The following is a 24,311-nucleotide window of genomic DNA, read 5'->3' on the forward strand; positions in this document are numbered from 1 at the left end:
AAACTTAGATCTAGATCACAGCAAATGGTTACTTTAAGTAAGGTCACAAATAATATAGTTCTTAGTAATAATAAAAATAAACGTTTCTCAGTTATCCGTATTTTGAACATTTTATTTCGCTTAATAATTTCTTCCTTACAAGGATAATTCTTACAAATTAAAAGTTAAGAAATTAAAAACAAAATTAAACAAATTTTCATAACTAACACCATTACAACTCACCAATAACTCAACATTATTCACACTTACGCGTTTTGTCGGTGTACGTCCAACTGGTGTCGTTCTTAACAGATCTCGTAACTTACTCATCCAATTAATAAAATTGAACAAACATTATAGTTATTTCTTAAAAATTCACAATCCGAAAAAATTACGCAATTCATATATAGTTCAATATACAACATTGGTGTAAAATATAAACTATGCTAAGTAGGTAATATATATATGCTAAGTAGGTAATGTATAACCTACATGTTTCACTCGTAAATTTTTATCTCTTTCTTTGGCCAAACAAACTATTTCACCGATTCAAACTCGTTGGACATACACCGACCGCCGTTAAAATATTTGTGAATTTTGTTACTGACTTAATGAACAGTACGTCAGCAATTAAATATTTCACAAATTACCTAAAACTTATAAATAAGTTAAAATTTACGACTAGGTAGAAATACATTATTTAATTTAATCGTCATTAAATACGATTAACAAAACTGCTCATTATATAATCATTAATCATTATTATAATAAATATAAAACACCTATATACGTACCTAAATACTTTGAAGGTTAAGTCAAAACATAAAGCAGACATACGTACCATGACTACTGACACTAAAGATTTTGCAGCATTTACACAAATACAATCTAAAAAAAAAACACAAACACAAGGCTCTGCACAACCAAATGAAGGTAGACACGGCATGCACATTTCCGTAATATCTTAAAAATGCAAATATTGTATTAACTCGGTTTGATATTTGAATTTTTTTTTATACATTAGCGTTCCGGTACGATGTCGTGTAGAAACCGAAAGGGGTGTGGATTTTCATCCTACTCCTAACAAGTTAGCCCGCTTCCATCTTAAATTGCATCATCACTTACCATTAGGTGAAAGTGCAGTCAAGGGCTAACTTGTAACGAATAAAAAAATCATATATAGACCATATAGAGAGTAATGTTTCACATAATATTATATTAATTTTCTAAAGTAAAACATATAAAATCTTTTTAAAGTTGCGGGGTGAATTCAGTATCTGCTTCAAAATAAATGGATTATAAGTGAATTAAATTACACAATATATCAAAAAGTTTATAAAAACAGAAATCAATCCTGTGCGTGTAAGGACAAATCCCGATGATGACATAATTTGGGTTTCATGCAACATAAGTCATGATATCATATTATACTGCAGCCAAACTTGATGTCGAATCTTTATCAACAAACAAAATAAAAATAAAGTTAGGAAACGCATGTCATTTCATATCTAATTTATATAAAATTATGTAATGTTTTTTTATAAAATTTTATTCAAAAAATATCTAAATATATTGATCTAAGCTTATTAATTTTTATTATCATTAATTTAGGAACATGTTAACTAAAACTATTATTAGGTGTAAAATGACTACCGATATTAGTATACGCTCAATTTTAATTTGTTTATTGATAAACATTGCATATTGAGTTAGGCTATATAGACCCTTGGGTCTAGTCTACCCTTTGCCCTCGGTCTGCCGTCGAGCAGCCGCATGTTCAGCGTCTCCGGCGTCAGCAGCATCAGCAGGCCGGAGCCGCCCGCCATTATGTCTAGTCTACGATGATGTCAGTGGTGTGCTGCGTACGCGGCGCGGTGGAGATGCCCTCGGCCTGCCGCACGGTGTCGGGCAGCCGGATGTTCAGCGTCTCCGGCGTCAGCAGCATCAGCAGGCCGGAGCCGCCGCCATTATGTCTAGTCTACGATGATGTCAGTGGTGTGCTGCGTACGCGGCGCGGTGGAGATGCCCTCGGCCTGCCGCACGGTGTCGGGCAGCCGCATGTTCAGCGTCTCCGGCGTCAGCAGCATCAGCAGGCCGGAGCCGCCGCCATTATGTCTAGTCTACGATGATGTCAGTGGTGTGCTGCGTACGCGGCGCGGTGGAGGTGCCCTCGGCCTGCCGCACGGTGTCGGGCAGCCGCATGTTCAGCGTCTCCGGCGTCAGCAGCATCAGCAGGCCGGAGCCGCCGCCATTATGTCTAGTCTACGATGATGTCAGTGGTGTGCTGCGTACGCGGCGCGGTGGAGGTGCCCTCGGCCTGCCGCACGGTGTCGGGCAGCCGCATGTTCAGCGTCTCCGGCGTCAGCAGCATCAGCAGGCCGGAGCCGCCGCCATTATGTCTAGTCTACGATGATGTCAGTGGTGTGCTGCGTACGCGGCGCGGTGGAGATGCCCTCGGCCTGCCGCACGGTGTCGGGCAGCCGCATGTTCAGAGTCTCCGGCGTCAGCAGCATCAGCAGGCCGGAGCCGCCAGCCATTATGCCGAACAGCAGGTACGGGAGCGACTCCATATACGCCATCTGAGGACATCGGGTTGAAAACTTACAAGCTACAACGACAAGCCAATGTTCCATTGTAAGTCTTTAGAATGACTTATACGAGGTCAGCGGGCTAACTTTACAGACACGCTATACGTGCTAAGTACAAAGACGAGGAGTAAAACGAACGATAATCAAATAACAAGAGCAATTCTACACCACACTAATTCTACAGCATTTATCCGCTAACTACTGATATCAACTATATACCAAATCATCTACGCTAAGCTACTCAAGCCACGCCAGTGGGGCAGACCAGTAAAGGAGTGAGGGGCGCGACAGTGGAGCCGACCCGGCCGACCATGGAGCAGAGCCCCATCATGGAGTGGCGCGCCGGCGTGGGGAACAGCTCGATGGTGTAGATGTAGATGGACGCGAACACCATGCTGATGAACAGCTTGCCCGTCAACGTCAGCACTATTGCCAAATATCCTATAGCTGTTGAAAATTAAGAATATTGTGTGGTTTTTAGGTTATTTCATGGATCATAATTAATCGGGGTCACTGATTTACGTGAGGAACTGCTATTACAATACAACGCCCTGTCATTTACTTGTAACTAAACACATTGTAAGACGAATTGCTATATTAAATCAAACTAACAGCGTAATACAAAACTGTGTTTATCGAATCTCGAAAACGAATGTGTATTTTGTAGTATAGCGGTAACTGATTTCAAGACGTAGCTGTTGTCCAAAATAATTCATTGTCATTTTGTTATGTCATCAATATAGTGGATAGTGGGATGGCGAGGACACAAAGCGCACTATTCAAAAGCACAGCATGACGCGAATTACAGTAATTTTATTGATATCTCTGGTCCAACAAACAGTGGCATGCATATCTTAAAAATACATTAGTTTTCATTTCATTAAGTCCATGAAAATTAAATTCACTATCATCATCATTACTGATACTAGGTTCACTGTTGAGCAAGAGTCTTTCCTCAGAATGAGAGGAGGGAGTTAGGCTGATAGTCTACCACGCTGGCCAATCTGAACTATCACGGCTTCTTTGAAAACTCTATGACAAACCTGTATTGGAGCATTTTTCGTCTTTTCCTCTTTTGTATAAATTTTAGCGGCAGTGATACTAACCAGGAGAGGCGTCTGCGGCGCCACGACCTGCCCGATCCGGCCGGCCATGGAGCACACGGCCACCAGGCTGTGGCGCAGCGTGGTGGGGTACAGCTCCGACGTGTAGATGTAGATGCTGCTGAACGCCATGCTGATGCACAGCTTGCCCAGCAGGTTCATGCACGTCTGCAGCCACGACAGAGCTGCAAGTGAAGGCTACGCTACTCTCTACTCTACTGGTCTAAATGCTAATTAACTAAATGATGAAAATACACGCCAATGGAGAATGTTCACTATTTTTAAATGTTAGCTTTCTGTATTTTAAGAGGTCGAACATTATTTTTCCCGTTTTCGCCACATTTTGGATCGGTGCTTTGTTCCTATTGGTCGTAGCGTGATGTTATGTAGCTTATAGCCTTCCTCGATAAATGGGCTTTTCAACACAAAAATATATTTTCAATTCTAACTATTAGTTCTTCAGTAGTTAAGGTAGAAGTACGAAATTGCTGAGCAAATGTCGGGCGATGACGTCATGTACAATATCGCGACTGTTAGCGGGAGTCGATAAGTCATAACTATTTAGTATTAGTATTTAGTATCTTTAAATAAAACAAAAACTATGTAGAAGCTGTTATGTAACAAAGTTTCAAATGATTTTGCATACCTAGTAACATTCTCCATTCATAAGATAAATACTTGCAATTTTGAATTAAATTGCATCATTTGCGTATGCGTTTGATGGAGATATGTATAAAAATGGTCATATAAAATGGATCATAGTAATAATGATGAAAATCTACAGAATAATTTGTAAAAAACATATTTTACGTAACTTACATACAGGAATGAAGGGTAGGCAGACCAAGGAAACGCCACAAATGAAGAAGGCGGTCATGATAGAGCTCTTTCTCCCAAATCGGTCCAGAGTCAGGACGCTGATGCAGTAGCCGGGGATCTCGATGAGCGCCGTGAGGATGTAGTTCACGTAGCTGTTGCCCGCCAGCGACACGGAGTTTATGGAGAGGCCGTAGTAGATGAACGTCACTGTGATCCACCAGAACGAGCATATAAACAACCTCGAAACCATAACTCTAGATTTCAACACTTGCAAAACGAGCGAATCTTCCTTTTTATCCGGATCTGCTTCTAGTTTGGCAAGATCTGGCGTCGCTGGCGTGTCGTCGGTCAATATTTTGATAGTTTCAGGAGAAAGTTTCCTTTTGTTGACAGTGGCTGCTTTGAAGATGATGTCAGCCGCTTCCTTTTTCCTGCCTTTACTCAGCAACCACCGAACGCTTTCTTCAATGAGAAAGAAGTATAACACAAAGAGGAAGGAAGGCACGTAGAGCACTCTGGTGAGCGTCCTCCACTCCGGAATGGCCCACGCCGCCAGCGCGACCATCGCTTGTCCGGCTGCGAAGGTGCAAGATATTATGTTGCCTCCGAGGACACGCTTGTTGAGCCCCATCATTTCTAGAGCTGAAAAATAAACAAAACGTATAAATTTTCTGCTAAGGTATAACTACTTATTTTCATAATAAAAGCTAAAATAAAATTACGTAACTGAGTTACCTTAACCTTAAACTTAGCCTACCTTTCAGTTTATAATGGTCACAAAACTATTAAAGCTATTTCAAAAGTGTTTTTAAGAATAAGTTCGCAAGTGTTCTTAATAGCTAGGTACTTAAGAATTAAGTGGAAATGAAAAAGATATATATTATTAACTATTAAAAAATAAAAGATGATGAAATATTATACATCCAAAAGATTGTTGTTGTAGATTGTTTAGCCAACGGCTCCGGGGAAACTGCTTACAATTCTATTTCCTCTACAAGAAATATACATACAGAACTACATTAAGCATCTTTACGCCCACGATCAAGATATTCAGCGTAGGTAATGTAATGTGGGTAGTGAAAAAAATATCGAAACCACTCCAATAACCATATATCAATATTTACATCCCTACGCGCGTTGCAGACAGCGCTGTATACTTGGTTATCTTTGATTGTAGGTAGATTACTAAGTTAAGAAGTTACCGAGAATGAAGCCCGAGCTGTAGACGCCAGCGCCCACGACAGCGTCCAAGAACTCCAGCACGCAGTACGTGACGTAGTCCTGGGAGAAGGAGCGCCCGAGCCCCACGGCCGCCGGGGCGATGGACGTCAGGATGAACGCTACCCGACGACCGAAACTAGAACATACCAATTGCAATAAAGTATTATGTTGCTAGGAGAATTCAGAGTTGACATCATCGATGTAGGGATTAAGAGCAGCACGTCGGTACGATATGTATAAAATTCGAAGCGCAAGCGAGACGCCGAATTATGACTTTCTCGTGAGTGAAAAGCACGGGGCGATTGACGCGCGACGCTAATTTTATGACGTGAGTGCTAAAACCATTTTTACCTAATTGCAAGTAAATTAAACAACATAACGAAAAACAAAATGGCCAAGTTCAAGATATATATCTAATTTTCTCTACAAAACAAAAATTTAAGAAAATAGGTTTGCTTTTCCTGAGATTGAAAGCAAAATGTGAGCAAAACATGTATTTTTCAAAAAAATAAACTATCGAGAAAAGTTTTACAAATTGTGTATTCTGTATAGTCATAACGAAGCTAACACTTTGAAATATCATTTACCTAAATATCAGGCTCGTAACTTTTCCAGAATCTGAGATCCAGAACCATTTGTAACCACCAAATTACATATTGCACACTCTTAAAAATAGCGGTAGCCATTGTGCACTTCATTCCGGGGGATATTTGTATAAGGTCAATGTATTTAATTTTTATTAAATTTCCCAACTGGTTCCTAAAACACTTAATTTTGTCTGAAGATAAGAACCAAAATTAAGGTAATGAAGCCACATAGATGCAATTTAAAAACATTAATTTACAAGTTAATAGACGTCTAATTCTATATTTAGTCTTAAAGGTGATTATGCTTCAACTTTCACGTTTACAGTCAGAAAATAATCTTTTTATTGAATTGAATTTTTTTATAATTATTTTATGAATCTGGCTAAAACGATAAACTAGAGCATCTATATGATGTCTAACAAATGCAATTTATCTAATATTATAAAATTACGTATTGCCATAAATTTGTACTCTCTGCATGAAGTGTCTATTGTTTTAAAGCTGTTCCGCTGAAGACAATAGGATACTGGCGCATCGAATTGTAAATGGATGGTTACTATACTATATATGAAACATTTTAAAATGAGACAATTGAAGTGGTTTTAAAATAAATTGTTGAAATAAAAAAATACACTCAATAAACAGACGATGAATAAAACAAATCTACTGTTAGACAGTTATAATGCAAAGCTTTTCTTAATTTCGTGACGAAAATAAAAAAAATGTCTAGTATTAAATTATAAAATATTTTATAGCGGACACCCGAGATTTTGTCCGCTTTTAATCCGGCCCCTTTCGCTTAATCCGTTCTTGTTGACGTCTATTATATGTTATCTAACTCCTTGCCAAATTCCAATTTTTACCTCTCTCTATATGGTTTAACTATTAGTGTATCCGTTTAACGTAAATTAAAAACGTGTCACGTGAAGACAAATGTCACAGTATAGCTGGAGCGATGTGAAACGTATCTACCGATCATTAAAGCGGCGGCAGTGCTTTAGTCAATCTTGTGCTTAATTCCTCAAGAGAGATGGGACATAGAAGAAGAGAGAGCTGATACAGACAAGGAGAAGAGAGCCTCACTTGTCAGAGATGTAGGCGGTGAGCGGCAGCGCCAGGAAGATGCCGGCGCTGTGCAGCGTGCCCACCAGCGTGCGCTTCCACTCCTCGCACGCCAGGTCGAACTGGAACACCATGTATAGTGTACTAGATGACGCCGCGCAGTTTCACCCGCGTAATTCCTGTTTCCGTAGGAATACGGGGATAATATATAACCTTCCTCGATAAATGGGCTATTTAACATTAAAAGAATTTTTCAAATCGGACCAGCAGCAGGACCTAAGATTAGCGCGTTCAAGCCAAACTTAGAAACAAATTCTTCGGCTTTATAATATTACTATAAATATGACACCGTAAAATTGTAAATACCGTTAGATACGAGTAATAATCTATCTCGCGAGATTGTAAACAGTCGATAGATTGTGAACCGCAACATATTGCTTAAAATTTAACATTTTATTGAAGAATTAAATTGAAGAACGTACAAATAAAAAAAAATTAAAAAAATACCTAACCTAACCTAACCTAACCATTGGTTTCTGAGCCACTCCAGTTCCGGTTCTTTGGAGTATGTTGTGTTTCACAATCTTTAGACAGATCACATCTCTATCTCGCGAGATAGATTATAATCTACCTGTATTTACAATTTTACGGTGTCATATATACATTATACACTTAAGAAAGACTTCTTAGAAAGAAATTGAACGGCAAAAGCTAATGTCTCGCTTTTTTTTTTGATTTTGATTTTTGACAGTTACGGGACCTCATTCAAGAGATCGGTGGGACTATTGTTGTTTCCACTTAAACAGGATTTTCGCCTATTTGAGGATGATGAAGAATATTAGTATTAAGCTGACATTTTTTCAAGGACTTGACAGCCCCGTCTCTACTTTCCCTGCCAATGAAGGTACTCGTTCGTGACGCTCTACCCTCAACCGTTACCGCTTCATAGAACCCAGAGAGGAGGTAGGTGACCAACTCACCGTGGAGACGATAGTGTCGTGGCTCTCATAGACCCAGCTGGAGCAGAGCTTGCTGTCGGTGGGGTGGAAGGAGTCGGCGGCGCACGTGGTGCCCAGCGGCACAAACCGCTCGCAGCGCCCCCGCCCGTCCGGCAGCGCCCACGGGCCCCAGCCGTTCGTCTCGAACTTGGGCGGGTCCGCCTCGCATTCCGGGACCTTGCATCTGAAAGAATGAAAGAAAAAAAATGTTTATTAAAAATATATATACCGAGAGACGTGATAGCCCAGTGGATATAACCTCTGCCTCCGATTCCGGAGGGTGTGGGTTCGAATCCGGTCAGAGGCATGCACCTCCAACTTTTCAGTTGTGTGCATTTTATGAAATTAAATATCACGAGCCTCAAACGGTGAAGGAAAACATCGTGAGGTAACCTGCATACCAGAGAATTTTCTCAGTTCTCTGCGTGTGTGAAGTCTGCCAATCCGCATTGGGCCAGCGTGGTGGACTATTGGCCAGGGCCTAACCCCTCTCATTCTGAGAGGAGACTCGAGCTCAGCAGTGAGCCGAATATGGGTTGATGATGATGATGAAAAATATACTCAGTAGATTTTACAATGTCAACCACGATCAGAATTAAAGGCGACCCATTAAATGTGCTTACTTACCTACATAAACAAAAACATTTTGATAATAGCGCAGGCAACACCAATATACATACATACAACATAACGTCCTGCATACATTGTACATATAGGTTCAAAAATAACAAATGAATCTGACCCCTTAATCTGATTGCAGCCATTCATCTCATTGTACGTACACTCAATGAACGTCATTTTGTTAAGTCATAAAATATAACCACACGTCTCACTATAATTTAACTGACTAACATTTGTCGAGAAAACTATTTATGTTATTATATTGTATATTTTATTTTAATATATTTTTTAAAATAATCACTGATTCAAAAAAATGTGTTTAAAATATTTACTTACGATACATATTATAGTAAGAGGTAAATGAGTAACTACTAATAAGAAAATTCATATGTAAAAATATTATTCTAAATTTATTTTAACACTTTGTCTACGTCGTCGTTCGCCGCTGCTGAGCTCTAGTCTCCTCTCAGAATGAGAGGGGTTAGGCCTTAGTCCACCACGCTGACCCAAAGCGGATTGGCTGACTTCACACACGCAGAGAATTAAGAAAATTCTCTGGTATGCAGGTTTCCTTACAATGTTTTCCTTCGCCGTTTGAGACACGTGATATTTAATTTCTTAAAATGCACACAACTGAAAAGTTGGAGGTGCATGCCCCGGACCGGATTCGAACCCACACCCTCCAGAATCGGAGGCAGAGGTCATGTCCACTGGGCTATCACGGCTATTTTTTTATTTGTACTAAATTATAACTTTCTAGCACTAGTAGCTGATCTGACCCGCGGTCGGACGGCAAAAATTTATTTCCACCCGACCGGTTGTTCGTCTCGTCTCCGGCTTTTACTGGAACGTATAATTACATTAAAGTTTTCTAAAGTGGATCTAAAAATAAGAAAACCAATGTCGAACAAAGGTTATGAGTTATGAGATTCACAATATTTGTGAGGACAACTTAATTAACAAATCAAACTGTAACCAAAATAACACCCCTGAATGGCAGAGAATGACCTTGCCGCATATGTAAACGTTGTGTGTAGGGTTAAAGTCGACGTCAGTTAACTAACACTCCCCTTTTCCACTCCAGTCACCCTCCCGCCTATCTGAAGTAACCCAAAAAGAATTACACAATAAGAAATGTGGAAGACTCAAACGCCACGAGCATACTGAAGCCGACCGTACTACGATCGCCTTGTATCGCAAGTCGTTCCCGCCAACCGATCGGTACCCCTCTCTAACTCCTTACTATTTCTTACAAAAGGTGTTTCTTTCAATTTTACGCGACCGAAGCGATCGTAACAATAAAAGGACATCGCCTTGGTCCAGTTAGGATGTTCCGCCACTCGTCTGCCGTGAGGCCGCGAGACGCCGCATTAGCGCTTCCTTTGCTATTTATATTTTTTCCTCGTCGTCACCTTCAATCATTCTGATATCTAGTTTTATTATCTCACTTACATTACATTTACTAGCATATTCTTTTTCCACGGGATTTGGAACATATTCAATTTACAGTAGCCTTAAATAGGCTGTTGATCGTTATCATTTATAACGATCAACAGCCTATTAATTGCATTATCTCAGTTGTCGATAAGAAATGCCTCGTAGGTTCAGTGGTTAGTCTATGTGGCTGCAGATCACGAGGTCCTGGGTTTTAACCCTGGATATGAAATACCTACTGAGCTTTACTTTACTTCCTTCCAAGAAATTTTCAGTACAATTTCTTAACCCGGTATCGGAAAGTTGGTTGTGTTACTGTAACTAAACTGTATATCCCTCTCCCATATATTTATGTGTATAAGGATAGCTGCTTTAAAATTTTAAAAACATTTGCCCGCCGGTAGCTAAGGCAACGGCTTCGTACTCGTATGTCTTAGCTCATTTGTACTCGTAGGAGTATGTAAGAAAAGAATGTTCAAGACAATAATAATTTACTTTGCGCGATTAGTTCTAAAATATACATATCTATTTATAGCGTCTCAATTGCTATTTTCCTGCTATTATATCATTGTATGAAAATCCCACAATAATATCTATCAAAGTATTCAAAGATCAATAGACTCAATACTACTTATCTACAATGTAAAATTGCAATAAAGAGGCATTCGATAAGAGTAATGATTGATACGTATCGTCAGTGTCAAGTACTTTGTTATCCCTAAAAAGTAATTAACCGCTATCTTATGCAACTAATCCCATTGTTAGTCGTTAATGCCAAAAACCAATTAAGTCGATGATGAACGATGGGCTCACTCGACGCTAGGGGTGGCAACACCATGCCATTTCAATAACAAACTTATAACAAACTTCGTCCGCGTGACCTCTTCAAACTCGATGTAAACTTTCAACCCCTATTTCACTCCCTCCTGTTAATATTTTTGCATGTTTTATATATACTAATATTAAAAAGAGAAAAGTTTTGTTTGTGTGTGTGTTACCATTATCCTACCCTTACTCTACCCTTACCCTACCCTCATACTCTACCCTTACCCTACCCCAACTCAACCCCTGCCCTATCCCTACCCTATCCCAACTCAAGGACTTGATGTCTCTGTCCTCTATTGATGAGGACAATTCACCTAGTTAAGGATTGTGACTGTCATTGGGGTTTTAACACGACTACACAGACCAACATACCTTGAAATATTATTTCTTGCTTAGATCCAAATCTAGTACAATTACACTAAAAATGCATAAAAAAAATTTAATAACAAAAAATTCAATCGACTTCAAAAACATAAAACGTACCGACTAATCTAAAAAGCAAAAAAAAATACATCGTATTACGTTCTACCTACAGATCAGTTTCAAGGCGGTGCTAAACCGATGTCGTATTAATTTATAATAAGTGTTACAAATAGTCCCTGCTTCCCGCCTATTTCGTATAGATAAGTGTCGCCGCCTAGCGTATAGTAGCGTCATTTCATTTCATACTTTTATGACTTCCGGTTATTATAGTTAAATTTAATTAAGTAACAATGATTATCAATCCGAACAGTGGAGAGGTTATTATTAATTATTGATATAAATATAATTATTTATTTTACATGATATAAATTCATCATTGGTTATTTTACTCTTGACAACTATGACGTCACGTTATGATTTAGTTTGTATTTAATTTCTCAACTTTGTGTTTCGATATTTTAATATTATTTTACGATCGTTATAAATATCTTTTAATTATTAATGTGTTTTAGATAGAATTATAACGTTTGGTTTGTATAATAATACTCCGGAACTATTATTAAAACGTACTTGTATTGTTAACATATTCGTGCTACCAACAGTAGACACTAACTTTGCAAATATTATAAAATAGAGGGTTGTTTAGCAGATTCATTGATATACTACCATCAGCGTGTAATATTAACATTATAGCGGAAGCTATGCTGAAATTGTTATCGAATAAATTTGTGTACAGTGAAAATATTATTTTACTTCTCCCACCTTCTGTAACATAAGCTTATGAAATACTTAATTTATTTATAAAAATATTAGTTTTAATATTTTTTCTGTAGTTCATCTTCGCTTGAAGTCCAGCTGACAGATGGAAGAAATAATGAGCCTAAAAAAATATCAGATATGCCCATGAAACGGTGTAACTGGCAACCCTGAATACGAATGCCAGCGGTGGCGGCGCTAAGCCAACGATAAGTATATACTCGACATTCAAGTGCACAGTTATGAACTTCGGCATCATTAAACGCCCACCATATTATGGGCTATTATCAGGTGCGATTAGACCTAGATTAGGTTTTGGAATTAGACCGTCATCCACAAAGAGAAAAACTTCAAGCATATCCCGGGAGGTTGTCAGCCGTGTCTAGGCTTATGAGGTAAAGGGATGAGGGTCCTTGAATACGTCAACACTCACCGTCGTCGCTTATTGTTGTTGCTAAACTAATTTTGGTAAGATCCTACTAAAGCAGCTTGGACTACTTAGTTGTTGATTTGTTAGGCACAACCGCATTTTACTCTAACTTCCTGTACGAAATTCCTGCTGAATTCAACCGTATATAGATTGCAAGATACCAGTATATATCATATACTGTGATACAGTTTTAGAAAAGCAACTAATTCACGGCACATCACTAATCACGTCAACATCCCAGCTTCTCCGAGAGATGATGATTCGACAGTTAACTTTAAAATGAAATAATTATTGTATAAGGTTTTAAGTTTTAGGTAGATAGGTACGTTGCATTTTTCTTACAGCTAACAGCAGTAGGAGTCCAAAGTATTATATTCAAATTCGTCTATAAAACAAATAACTCGTTTTTTTATCTCTTCATTATTAATCGCAAATACAGTTGGTAACTGGATTTACGATTCGTTATCAAGCGCTCGTGATGTCTTTGATTCTAAACTTGCAGAAATTATTAGTAATTTTCTACAATCAAATCATAAAATACAATATCGATAATATTTGCACATTCCCCAATTTCATTTGTTCAATTTCTTATTCTTAATGTAATGTAATAATGATTTCAATTTTCAAATATGAAGCTCTTGGCATTATGGAAGCTTGCTTTTCACTTCTATGATAACCCGAGGAATGCCTTCTCTTGTGGAGTTGAATGTTGATGAACTCAGCGAGTCGATTTTTATGAATTATTATATTAGAAGATTGACCTGCCCAACGAACTACGGTCGGTGGTTAGACTCGGTCGATAGCTATAAAATCTCACAAAGGCAAGTGCCTAATTATAATCACAAGGAAAATAATAATTAAATATTTTATTGCGTCCACGTGTAGCAATATTAGCATCGGTATCTATTCATGCATACGAGTATATCATATGAATATTTAATATTTAAGGTAACTAATATATTATAATAAAATAAAGTTATTTTATGTTTTAGAATTCTGTACGGTGTCTTATGGACACAGTACAGGATCATTTAGCACCAGATAACCACCGGAGATTATTCTCTCAACGCAGACATGTCGGTTCAACACAGATGTTTTCTTTCTGATTATTTCTCTGATCAGGATTTTGTTATACTGCGCCAAATTAGTTTCTGATCGTGATCTCAACTAATGTTTAGTGACAATGCATTTATGGGAAATATAACTTTATTTACTCCTTACGCAGTAGGTATGGCAAGGAACCGCTAATTGCCAGCCGGCCGAGAGACCGGTAGACACATCCCACATAGTGGTATATCTCTGTCTTATACCACATACTGGTATATCTCTGCCTATAGAATGATGACTAGCCACGGCCGAACCGAACCGATTTAAAAAATATGCAATCCTTAAAGTTCCTCGACGGGAATCTAATGGGAGTGTCGGTTATAAAGCAAAACATTCCCTACTGCGTCAGTCAGATACATGGAACATGGTTGGAGGCTGCTCCAATACCGTTTAATTCCTGATCGACCATATCAGACGTTACTGATAATGACCGGCACCCACAACCTAATTAAATGCTCTCCGAGCCACCACCACCAGGGTGTAACCCACCAACTTCCCAACTATGGAAAGAGAAGTTTTACTGAAAATTTAGTATTTCACAGCCCGAATCAGGCGTTCTAACATGTGACCAGTGAAGAGCAATATAGCAATACAGACAAATTTTCGTGACGTCGGAGTTGTCCCAGCCACATGTCTTTGTACCAACTTTATTTCCAGTTGCGCCGCCATTGGTTGAACTTTATTTATTTCTCTTCTCGATGTTCGCATGGCCACTGGATTTGAACCCAAAAACCTCGTGACTCAATACCATAGGGTAACCAGTAACCACTAGACCAACAAGACAATCAATTACAGACGGAACTTTGTAACCCGCTAAGATACTCACAACTGTAAAGGCCTACTTATCTTGTATCTTGATTTAAATCAAACGTGAACATCTGAAGTGCTCGACATTGTTGCGGCGCTGCAGATAACTCTTAATGCTCATGTTAGATACGACGACAATGCCTGATAAGTGATAATAGGCGAGTCGGCTCGCTGTCAGCGCCTGGAGACATGGTGCGAGTTACCCACTGGCGTGATAGTAGACAGCGGTTGCTACTGGATACTAGCATTACTGGATACTACTACTCAGTCTTGCCTTAGTTACCTGGTCACATAGATACTCGAATTGGTGTTTTAATGGTACGTGAATATTGATGTTTGGGAAGCTCGCCAAGGATCATGAGGCCCTGATAGGTTAGAGTCCTGAGTCAGCTATAAAATATTCACCTTTCTCCATCATTAACCGTAGGCTATGAACTCAGAGATAATCTGAGGCTGTAAAATTCCTGAGGTTTTCTTTCTTTTTTACAAAAATTCACATCTTGGAGTGGGAATGTAGGTGGTGTACCCGTGGATCTGAGAAAACGTTATAAGTTAGGCTGTCGGTGCAGGCATTCCTCCTCGTCTACCCTTGTTCACGAGGGTGCGAGTACGGGTCGGGGGCTAATGGTGGGTGATAAAGTTTGACTATGATGTTCGATCACTGTGATTGGGAACGATGGTACTAAATACTAGCCATTGCATTCATAGAAGAAAAAAAATTAACATGAGAACGACTCCACTGATTTATTTATATTTTTGAAACTTGTAATACGTTTTATAAGTTCTATGAAACGAAAAATAATTGAGAATTTTGAGAGAAAATTGCACGAAAATATGGAAGGTCAGACGGCTGAACGGATCCGAATAAAATTTACCTAACACAGAGATGTATGCTGGTGAAACCGCGGTGCACGGCATGTATTTTGAACCTTATTATTACAATAATATAAACAAATCGAAATTTTTATTTTGATACCCTACATTGCACCTAGGTAAAGTATGTAAGGTGCCTTAAAATAGCCTTAAAACCCTGATATTTAGGGGCACCGTCTAGTCGTAGTCCTAGTCCTAGTCTCTCTCATTCTGCTTTCTACATTTTTTTTTTTATTCTTTTAGATTTATCTCAAAAACTGAAATACTGAGTTAGGAATGGAAAAACAACAATAGCCCAACAGGCGGGATCCAACACATTACCTTTGCAGTACAACTTTTTTTTATTATTGACAAGTTAACCCTTGACTACAATGGGAAGTGATGATGCAATCTAAGATGGAAACGGACTAACTTGTTAGGAGTAGGATGAAGAACCCCTTTCGGTTTCTACACGACATCGTACCGGAACGCTAAATCGTTTGACGGTACGTCTTTGCCGGTATGGTGGTAACCGAAGTTTCCTACCAGCCAGACCTGGACCAATTAAGAAAAACCTCAATCGGCCCAGCCGGGGATCGAATTGAGGACCACCGTTTTTGTAAATCCACTGCGCTACGGAGGCTGTCAACTTAAGCGATGCTCACCTATAGGGCACATTGGCGGCTGCGAAGATATACTGGCTGTTGTATATGGCGCTGAACATGATGGGGACGAGGATGAGGCAGTAGTTCTTGAGCTGGTAGCGTCCGAACTGCCCCACCTCCAGCAGGATCGGGTCCAGGTCTATCTCCTTCTGTTTATTCATTTTACCCACAAAAAAATCACTAGGTACTTTTGCCAAAAAATACGCCTTTTACAAGTCCACTTAACTAAGTTTCAGGCCTCCAATCATTTTTATCTATTATTTTTTAATACAATTATCTGCTCGTACGAGTACATTAACATTTATTTTTTAAGACAGATAGTTTTCTTTCTGCCTTAAGTAACTTCTTAAATAAGTATGTACTTATTAATTTTTGACTTTCGAATTTTAATGTTTAAGTTTAATTTACAGTTATTTTGTTTGCTATTTGCTCAATTTTGAGCACGTATTTCGCAGAGCACGTCGCGCGGCGTGTGCCCACTGCCGGCCTGCGGATCGCCGTGTGAGGGACTGGACTGATTGGTGATTGCTAGCGAGTGACCGCTCGCCGCTGCTGACTGAAGATTGACGCCGATAAGGATAAGCGTAGGTACGTACAGTGTGACATCGCAACAGTGTGCTCTAGCTAACTAGCTATACTCGCAGGTTCCTTTAAGAACTGAGGTTGAGGAAGATTCATCCGTTTTAACTCGTTTTTCGATGCGACAGGACAATATACATACCTAGCTAAAAATTTTGATGGGGACCTATTGTAAAATCCGGAAAATTACGAGACCTACCATATAATGGACGTCCAGGTTTGTGTGTTTTTAAGCAGTAAGTAGTAAGTAAACTTCAGCAAGTTTAAGCAATGGTACCTATTTCAGTAATCAGTACCTAATAAGTAGTATTTTTCTCTCTCGTATGAACCTTAGGCCGCATCTTCACTTACCATATGAGGTAGGGAAGTGTAGGACAGAGATAAAGGTAGGGGTAGGTAGGAGTTACAGACAGCTCCCTACCCTAATACCTAACAGCATGCCTGTCTCACAGCTCAGCATACTTATATAGCATAGCATATACCTACCTAATGATTGCAACTAAGCGTTTGCTTATACATAATCTATACTTATAATAAATCTGTAGAGAGGTAAATTCTGTACATGAAATATATTTCCAAAATAACTATCAGGGGGTGATTAGTGGTCGATACTGATGCCAAAAATGCAATCGGTAAAATTTTTGTCTGGCTGTCTGTCTGTCTGTCTGTCTATATGTTCTTTATAGAAACAAAAACTACTCGACGGATTTTAACGAAACTTGGTACAATTATTCTTCATACTCCTGAGCAGGTATAGTATACTTTTCATCACGCTACGATCAAAAGAAGCAGAGCAGTAAAGGGAAATGTTGAGAAAACGGGAGAAGTTACTCAATTTTTTAAGCTTCCGTCGCGTGGTATGTTCGTTATAGAAACAAAAACTACTCAACGGATTTTAACAAAACTTGGTACATTTATTCTCCATACTCCTGGGCTGGTTAAAGTATACTTTTCATTACCCTACCGTCAATAAGAGCAGAGCAATGAAGGGAAATGTTGAGAAAACGGGAGAAGTTACTCCATTTTTTAAGCTTCCGTCGCCGTCGCATAGTCCCTACCATAGGGGTAGTAGGATAGGGGTAGGGTAGGGGTAGGGTAGGGGTAGGGTAGGGGTAGGGTAGTTGTAAGGTAGGGGTAGGGTAGGGTAGGGGTAGTGGGTTTTCACGCAGACGAAGTCGCGGGCGTCCGCTAGTATAAAATAAAAAAACACGTGCATTACCTTAAAAGCAAAATACACTAAGTTTTAACTTTTTACAAAATACACAGAACTTAAGAGTGATCTTTGAAATCACTAAGTTCGCCATTTCCGTCTACCTGCACATTGGGGCAACCTAGCATATATCTAAATTCCATAGTTACCTTTTCTTTTAGCAGACGTATGCCTGATCTGTGCAATGTCATTAAAATAGGCTAACGATGAATTATACTCACCTCGCGTTGACTTGGGCAGCGGCGAATATGTACTGGCTGTTGTACAGCGCGCTGGGGATGATGACCACGAGGATCAGCACGTAGGTCTGGAGCTGGTAGCGCCCGTACGGGTTGATCTCCAGCAGGATCGCGTCCAGGTTCACGGCCGCCCTGGGCCTCGTCATGGCTCAGCCGACCCTCACAGAGAGCATACGCAGCGGGCTAACATCGCCCGTTCACTGTTTCTAATGTCATCGCTTTTAGTTCAGCAATACTTAGCCACTTGGAATTAGAAGAAAGCTCCTAACTTTACACAAAGGGTTTTCACATAGACACACTTTGCACTGTAACTTTTTCTTTAGGTAGGTACATTACACGATGAAATTCGAAAGTACGAAGTTGAGGACCCAAAAATTCGGATCAGGTTTTTTATCTAACATTAAATGCTAAAGCAATAAATAATGGTTAATTTATACATTAAAAATTAGTTTATCACATGCCCTCCTATGAACTTGTCATTTGTCAGACTTATTGTCATTGTGTTATTCTTTCAAGTTAGATTTTATAGCTTTTTTTTACCGTGTTTGATATGAGAGCAGCATGGGCTAAAGCTTGGCAACTTCGTTCGTAACAATCCCGCGCGTGGGCAGTGGGCGTGTTGCGATGAATGAAAAACCCATGACTGATGCACGTCACTTCCCCGCACGCACGATTTCACACCCACGCAGTCATGGAAGTGTTACCAACAAACTTGCCAGATTATAAGTATATCTACTGAAATCTATATCATTCATCATATTTTTATCATCACACTTTAATTTTTATATTCGCCATATTTTATTTGTCATGATGTCACACAGACTTGCTTATGGTTTATTGTGAAATGCTATTCTCAAGACTCTCTTACCTTAAAAGTTGAATGATTATTCAGGAAAATAATGGAAAAACAAACAATTATTTTCCTGATAGATAGGTAATTCTAATTAGGTATTATTATTGAGTATTTTTGTTATAGTCCATAATTGGACTATTAACATAAAGTAAAGAAAACTGCCTTCTTGTTTAATATAGTACCTACATAATATAATGAAGACATTTATCTGTGACACTTCAAAACTAGTCCGAGGGCGAACGGCTCAAGATATAAAAATATTCTTACTAAATACTATGATAGTATTTTTTTTCTATTTTAAATGAATATACCCGGGTAAGTTCTGGATGACAGTGTGTTTATGTTCACACTATGACATGACAGGCTCTAGGGCTCGAGATGAATGATAGATTGTAATGGTTATGATAAAATGAAACAAAACGTTTATGTAACATAATAATTTTATTACACTTTCCATAATATTATATTATGTTCAAACTTTATATATTATTTACAGTACAGTCAACATCGAATGCGAAAACATCTACGTACAGTGTACAACAACAAGTTTAAAAATTTATATATAATCATACATTTATATACTTTCGAGTTATATACAATAGGTAATAGGTATCTCATATAGTTTACCTGCAACTTTATACAAGGTATGTAAAGGTACTAAATAGGATACAGGGCACCAAACGACTGGTTACTATTTATTAATAATATCTAGTGCATACGGTATGTATACTTTGTATAGTCACTTTGTAAAATCGTTAAATCATAATCATAATCTGCCTAGCTAGATTGTGTAAATGTCAAAATTTCGTGTATTAGACCATTCTATTATTTTACTGGCTGTTTTCATTGTATCCATTATCATAGTTTTATATTTAACTATATGGTGAATTCAGTTACCTTCCGTCGCCATGACAGTTCAGAATGTGACGATCATTTTGATATCTACCAGTATGTTGTGTTAAATTGTAAGCAGATTTAATTAATTACAATTTGTAGACAATTTCGCTACAAAGATTACAAATTAACGGTTTTTACAATTACAGTCACGTACAGGCTTAGTCCGTAGGGACAAGGGTGGGCAAACTGAATCTTTACATCAAGCATGAATATAGTCAAAAGTCTATTTAATTTAACATACAATAAAATATACAACATTGAATTTATAAACAAAACTAGTAATGCAAAGTAATAATAAGAATTTAATTGACTTCTTTGTCTATTTATTTGAGAATTCCCCATAGGTCTTACCTGTAGAGGTGTAAAGCCAGGTCTAAAGTTGTGTAACGTAATGTATATAATATATATTGTATCGAAACCAGTCGAAACTTGTGTATTGTAATGTCCGATACATTACCACAATATTATAGAGAAATTACTGAATAGCACGGCAAACACAAAGCAAATGTTCGAATAATATCTGGTAATTACAATAATATATTCCTTTACGTGTATGCTTATAGTATTAAAAATAAAATGTATTGAAAAAAATCCAGCACAGGCACAGATACAAAATTTAAATAAATATAACATTCGCGTATTACACTATACAATTATTACATTACACATATATCTTGTAATACATTACATTACACATGTAGACGAGGCTATCCAATACATTACTATACACGTATGCACCAACGGAGTTCTATATATTTTGATAGAAACGATGACAGACCTAGTTGCGTGATCTATATTTTATGTTTTTGTGTATATCTATACGTACTATAAACCTGTAGCGCGGCTATGTCTGTACATTTGTGAATGAACATGGATCGGCTATAGAGGAATATGAACACAAAACAGTGACCACTTACTATTTTATCACTATCTTTTTTTTTTTTAGCACGCCAAGAGTAATTATTATGTATTTATGTGGTGGTATTTAAAACATGAACCGCTTGATGTAAAGTGATGTTATTTCGTTGTAGTACTACGTTAGATGAATGAAAAAACGAAAAATCGCAACTACTTAACGTAGTGGCTCATGTTTTAAATCGTACTTTGATATAAATACACGTAATTAGAGTAATATATCGCAGGTCTATCGCACATACGTAATAATATTGTCAATAAATTAAGGTAAAAAAATGAGAAGCCGTACTTAATTGAGTAAATAACACTTCAATAATGCCTGAGTAGCCAACATTACATTTGGTTGCCATTATAAATAACAAGGAAATATTGACTGTATTATTGCGTGTGTGAGGGGAACTATATATTTTAATTTTTAATAACTTAGTTATAAAATTAAAGTTACGTATAATTTAAATATCTTATTTAACCGGAGAACAGCCCATAGTGTAATAAACGTAAAGTTTACGTATAATTAAACCATTGAATTATTGTAGGTATTATTATTGGCAGGCATAATGTAAAATATTGGCGGTCTGCAAATCAGCAATGGACTAGCTTGGTGGACTAAGAACTAACCATTCTCATTCTGAGAGGAGACTTGTGCTCAATAGTGAATAGCTGAATAGGGGTTGTTAATGATGATGATGAAGGTGATATTGTTTGAGTCTGTAACAACCACTATCAAATGATAATGACGTAACCGACGGTTTTACGTGCTCACCGAGGCACGGGTGTGTAACACCACCAACTCCTGACTGAGAATTTCTAGAAATAAAAATATTTGTATACCATACCCACTATGTTAATTTACCCGACAAAATACCATAGACTAGTACCCGACAAAATAAATCTAATTTTAACAGTTTAACAAAACCCAATGTAATGATTAATTCATAAAAATGAGTAAACATATTCAATCGCATATACACCGGGATTAATAAAAAACTAAATTATCGATATAAATTTTTCCAGCACATTTGTTTCGTGTTTAAAGATATGTATTTATCCATCTAACCTTGGCAAAGAACTTACAAACATATTTAAATATTAAGTAAAAACTAAATACGCTGACAAATTACATTGTATTTTGTTTTATAGGCAACAATCACAAGTACTTAGCTTAACTTGTTTAATCCGCTCAAACCTGACTAATCTGATAAATAATTTGATAACATTGGGATATCTAAGTTATGTATCTAACTGTCTTATTATATTACGGTTGTAGTCAGAAATCATTTTGGATTTTTTATAACCAGAAGGTGCAAGATGCACACCACGATAATTATATCTTGAGGGGAGAAAGACATGTCGACCAACAGCGGTACAATCAAAAATATAGCTCTCTTTAGTCTTAACAAAACGAAGAATAAACAGCTATACGCAATGATATTATATACTACTAGCGGACGCCCGCGACTTCGTCCGCGTAATTTTCGATGTCAACTTTACTACTACCCCTACCCTACCACTACCCCAACCCCTACCTCTACCCTACCCCTACCCCCACCCTACCCCTACCCAACCCCAAACCTACCCCTACCCTACCCCTACCTTACCTACACCATACCCCCATCCCACCCCTACCCTATCCCTTTCCTACCACTATACCACCCGTACCCCTATCTCACGCCTATCCTACCCCTTCCGTACCACTTCCTTATCCTACCCGTACCTCTACCCTACCCCTACACTACCCCTACGCTTCCCTACCCGTATCCTACCCTACTCTATAACTTCTCTATCTTACTCCTACCTTTAGCAAAATCGGTCCAGCCCTTCGAGAGTGGTGCGATGACCAAGGGAAATAGATACTTCTATGCTAATAATATAAAGAGGTAAAGTTTGTGTGGTTGTAGGAGGTAATCTCTGGATCTACTGGACCGATTTGGAAAATTTTTTTACCAATAGAAAGCTACGTTATTTGCGAGTGTCATAGGCTATGTTGGATACCCATATTCACACGGAAACGGGAACTACGTAAATGAAAACGCGAAGCGTCATATAGCGAAATTTTTGCGTCTTTTAGAAATTTTGTAATATCTCCGAAACTATTTAACTAATTAACATACTGTAAAGTGCAAATCTTATCTCCATAATGTCCTTGTGATTATTAAATAATTTATTTTAATAAGGATTAAAGTTTAGTTGTATAAATAATGACGTAAACCTAAGTATATAAAATTAATAATTTTTAAAACACAAAAGGTACTATATCTGCTAATATATAGAAGATAGATATATGGTGTCGCGGACTTTTTTGTAAAACTTTTAAAGATACATAAAGTCTCTATACATTAATTTAAATTTTACACAATAGTTAAGGCAGCGCATGCGAATAAGTCTATTTAAGAGGATTTTCGGTCCGACCTGTATGACAAAAACTGTGTTAACTCGGCGAATATATCATACTAATATAAAATATAGCCTATAGCACTCCCCGATAATGTAGCATTCTACTGGTGAAAGAATTTTTAAAATCGGACCAGTAGTTCCGAAGATTACCCCATTTAAAAAATGTGACAAACTTACAAACTTACAAACTTTACCTCTTTATAATATTAGTATAGAGTATAGATAGATAAGTTACGTGCCTCCAAAATCGCTGCAAAAATTGATCCAAATTTGGCTACTCATACACATTTTTGTGTTTACTTATGTATATATAGCTTTTACATCTTAAAACACAAGTCAACATATTGGTTTAAACAACTTATAATAATTATGCGACTCAATGAAATTAAGAAAATAATTAGCCGCCTTTGTTCGCTTCATTTTCGACGCCCTAGTGACTAGCTAAAGATTTTATACTATACATATATGTATAGTATAAAATCTTTAGCTATTCGAGTATGTTCGTTTTTATTCCCCCGCTATTGGTCGATATGTCTTTCTCTCGTCTCGAGATATGTCGTGGTGCGCATCTTAAGCTAACTAAGAGACGTTTTTAGTACGAATATACAGTACGATAAGCAACTGATGCACCTTTAAGTACGGTAATATGTTTTAAATATCCTTTGTTTTGTTCTATAAGTTTTTTTAATGTAAAAACTCAATCGTCATTAGTCATATAATACAATAAATTAGAAATAACATCACCAAATATAATATCACTATAAATAAACTTATCATTAAATAAATAATATTAGGAATGTACAGCAACTTCCTCAAAAGTCAAAAGGGATCAATAAAAAATTAATAATGGTACATTCAAAATTCAAGATCCCGACAAGAAATTATTTTATTAGGTATATAAAATAATTTCTAAAAAAATGACGACACACTGAAAAGCGACTTAAGGC

General features: G+C 37.8%; 1 protein-coding gene across 1 annotated transcript; it reads right to left on the reverse strand.

Annotated features, from left to right (window-relative positions):
* Positions 1-83: 83 nt before the first annotated feature.
* On the reverse strand, positions 84-16,801 carry LOC112044170 (organic cation transporter protein-like). The gene is made up of 7 exons (XM_024079922.2): positions 16,278-16,801; positions 8,340-8,541; positions 7,381-7,481; positions 5,692-5,846; positions 4,490-5,131; positions 3,674-3,855; positions 84-2,558 (listed from the first exon to the last, which is right to left on the reverse strand). The coding sequence occupies exons 1-7, from the start codon at positions 16,436-16,438 to the stop codon at positions 2,379-2,381; spliced, it is 1,623 nt and encodes a 540-aa protein (XP_023935690.1). The 5' UTR covers positions 16,439-16,801; the 3' UTR covers positions 84-2,378.
* Between the last annotated feature and the right edge of the window lie 7,510 nt (positions 16,802-24,311).

Source organism: Bicyclus anynana, chromosome 13 (genome assembly GCF_947172395.1).
Source record: "Bicyclus anynana chromosome 13, ilBicAnyn1.1, whole genome shotgun sequence".
NCBI lineage: Eukaryota > Metazoa > Arthropoda > Insecta > Lepidoptera > Nymphalidae > Bicyclus > Bicyclus anynana.

Bases quoted from the DNA above. Each gene is read 5' to 3' on its own strand.
- LOC112044170 (XM_024079922.2), bottom strand. From the start codon at position 16,438: ATGAATAAACAGAAGGAGATAGACCTGGACCCGATCCTGCTGGAGGTG. The intron at 7,482-8,339 runs GTGAGTTGGTCA...ATGGTGTTCCAG, and splicing joins ACGACACTATCGTCTCCACG to TTCGACCTGGCGTGCGAGGA. The intron at 5,847-7,380 runs GTGAGGCTCTCT...GGTATGTTCTAG, and splicing joins ACCGCCTACATCTCTGACAA to TTTCGGTCGTCGGGTAGCGT.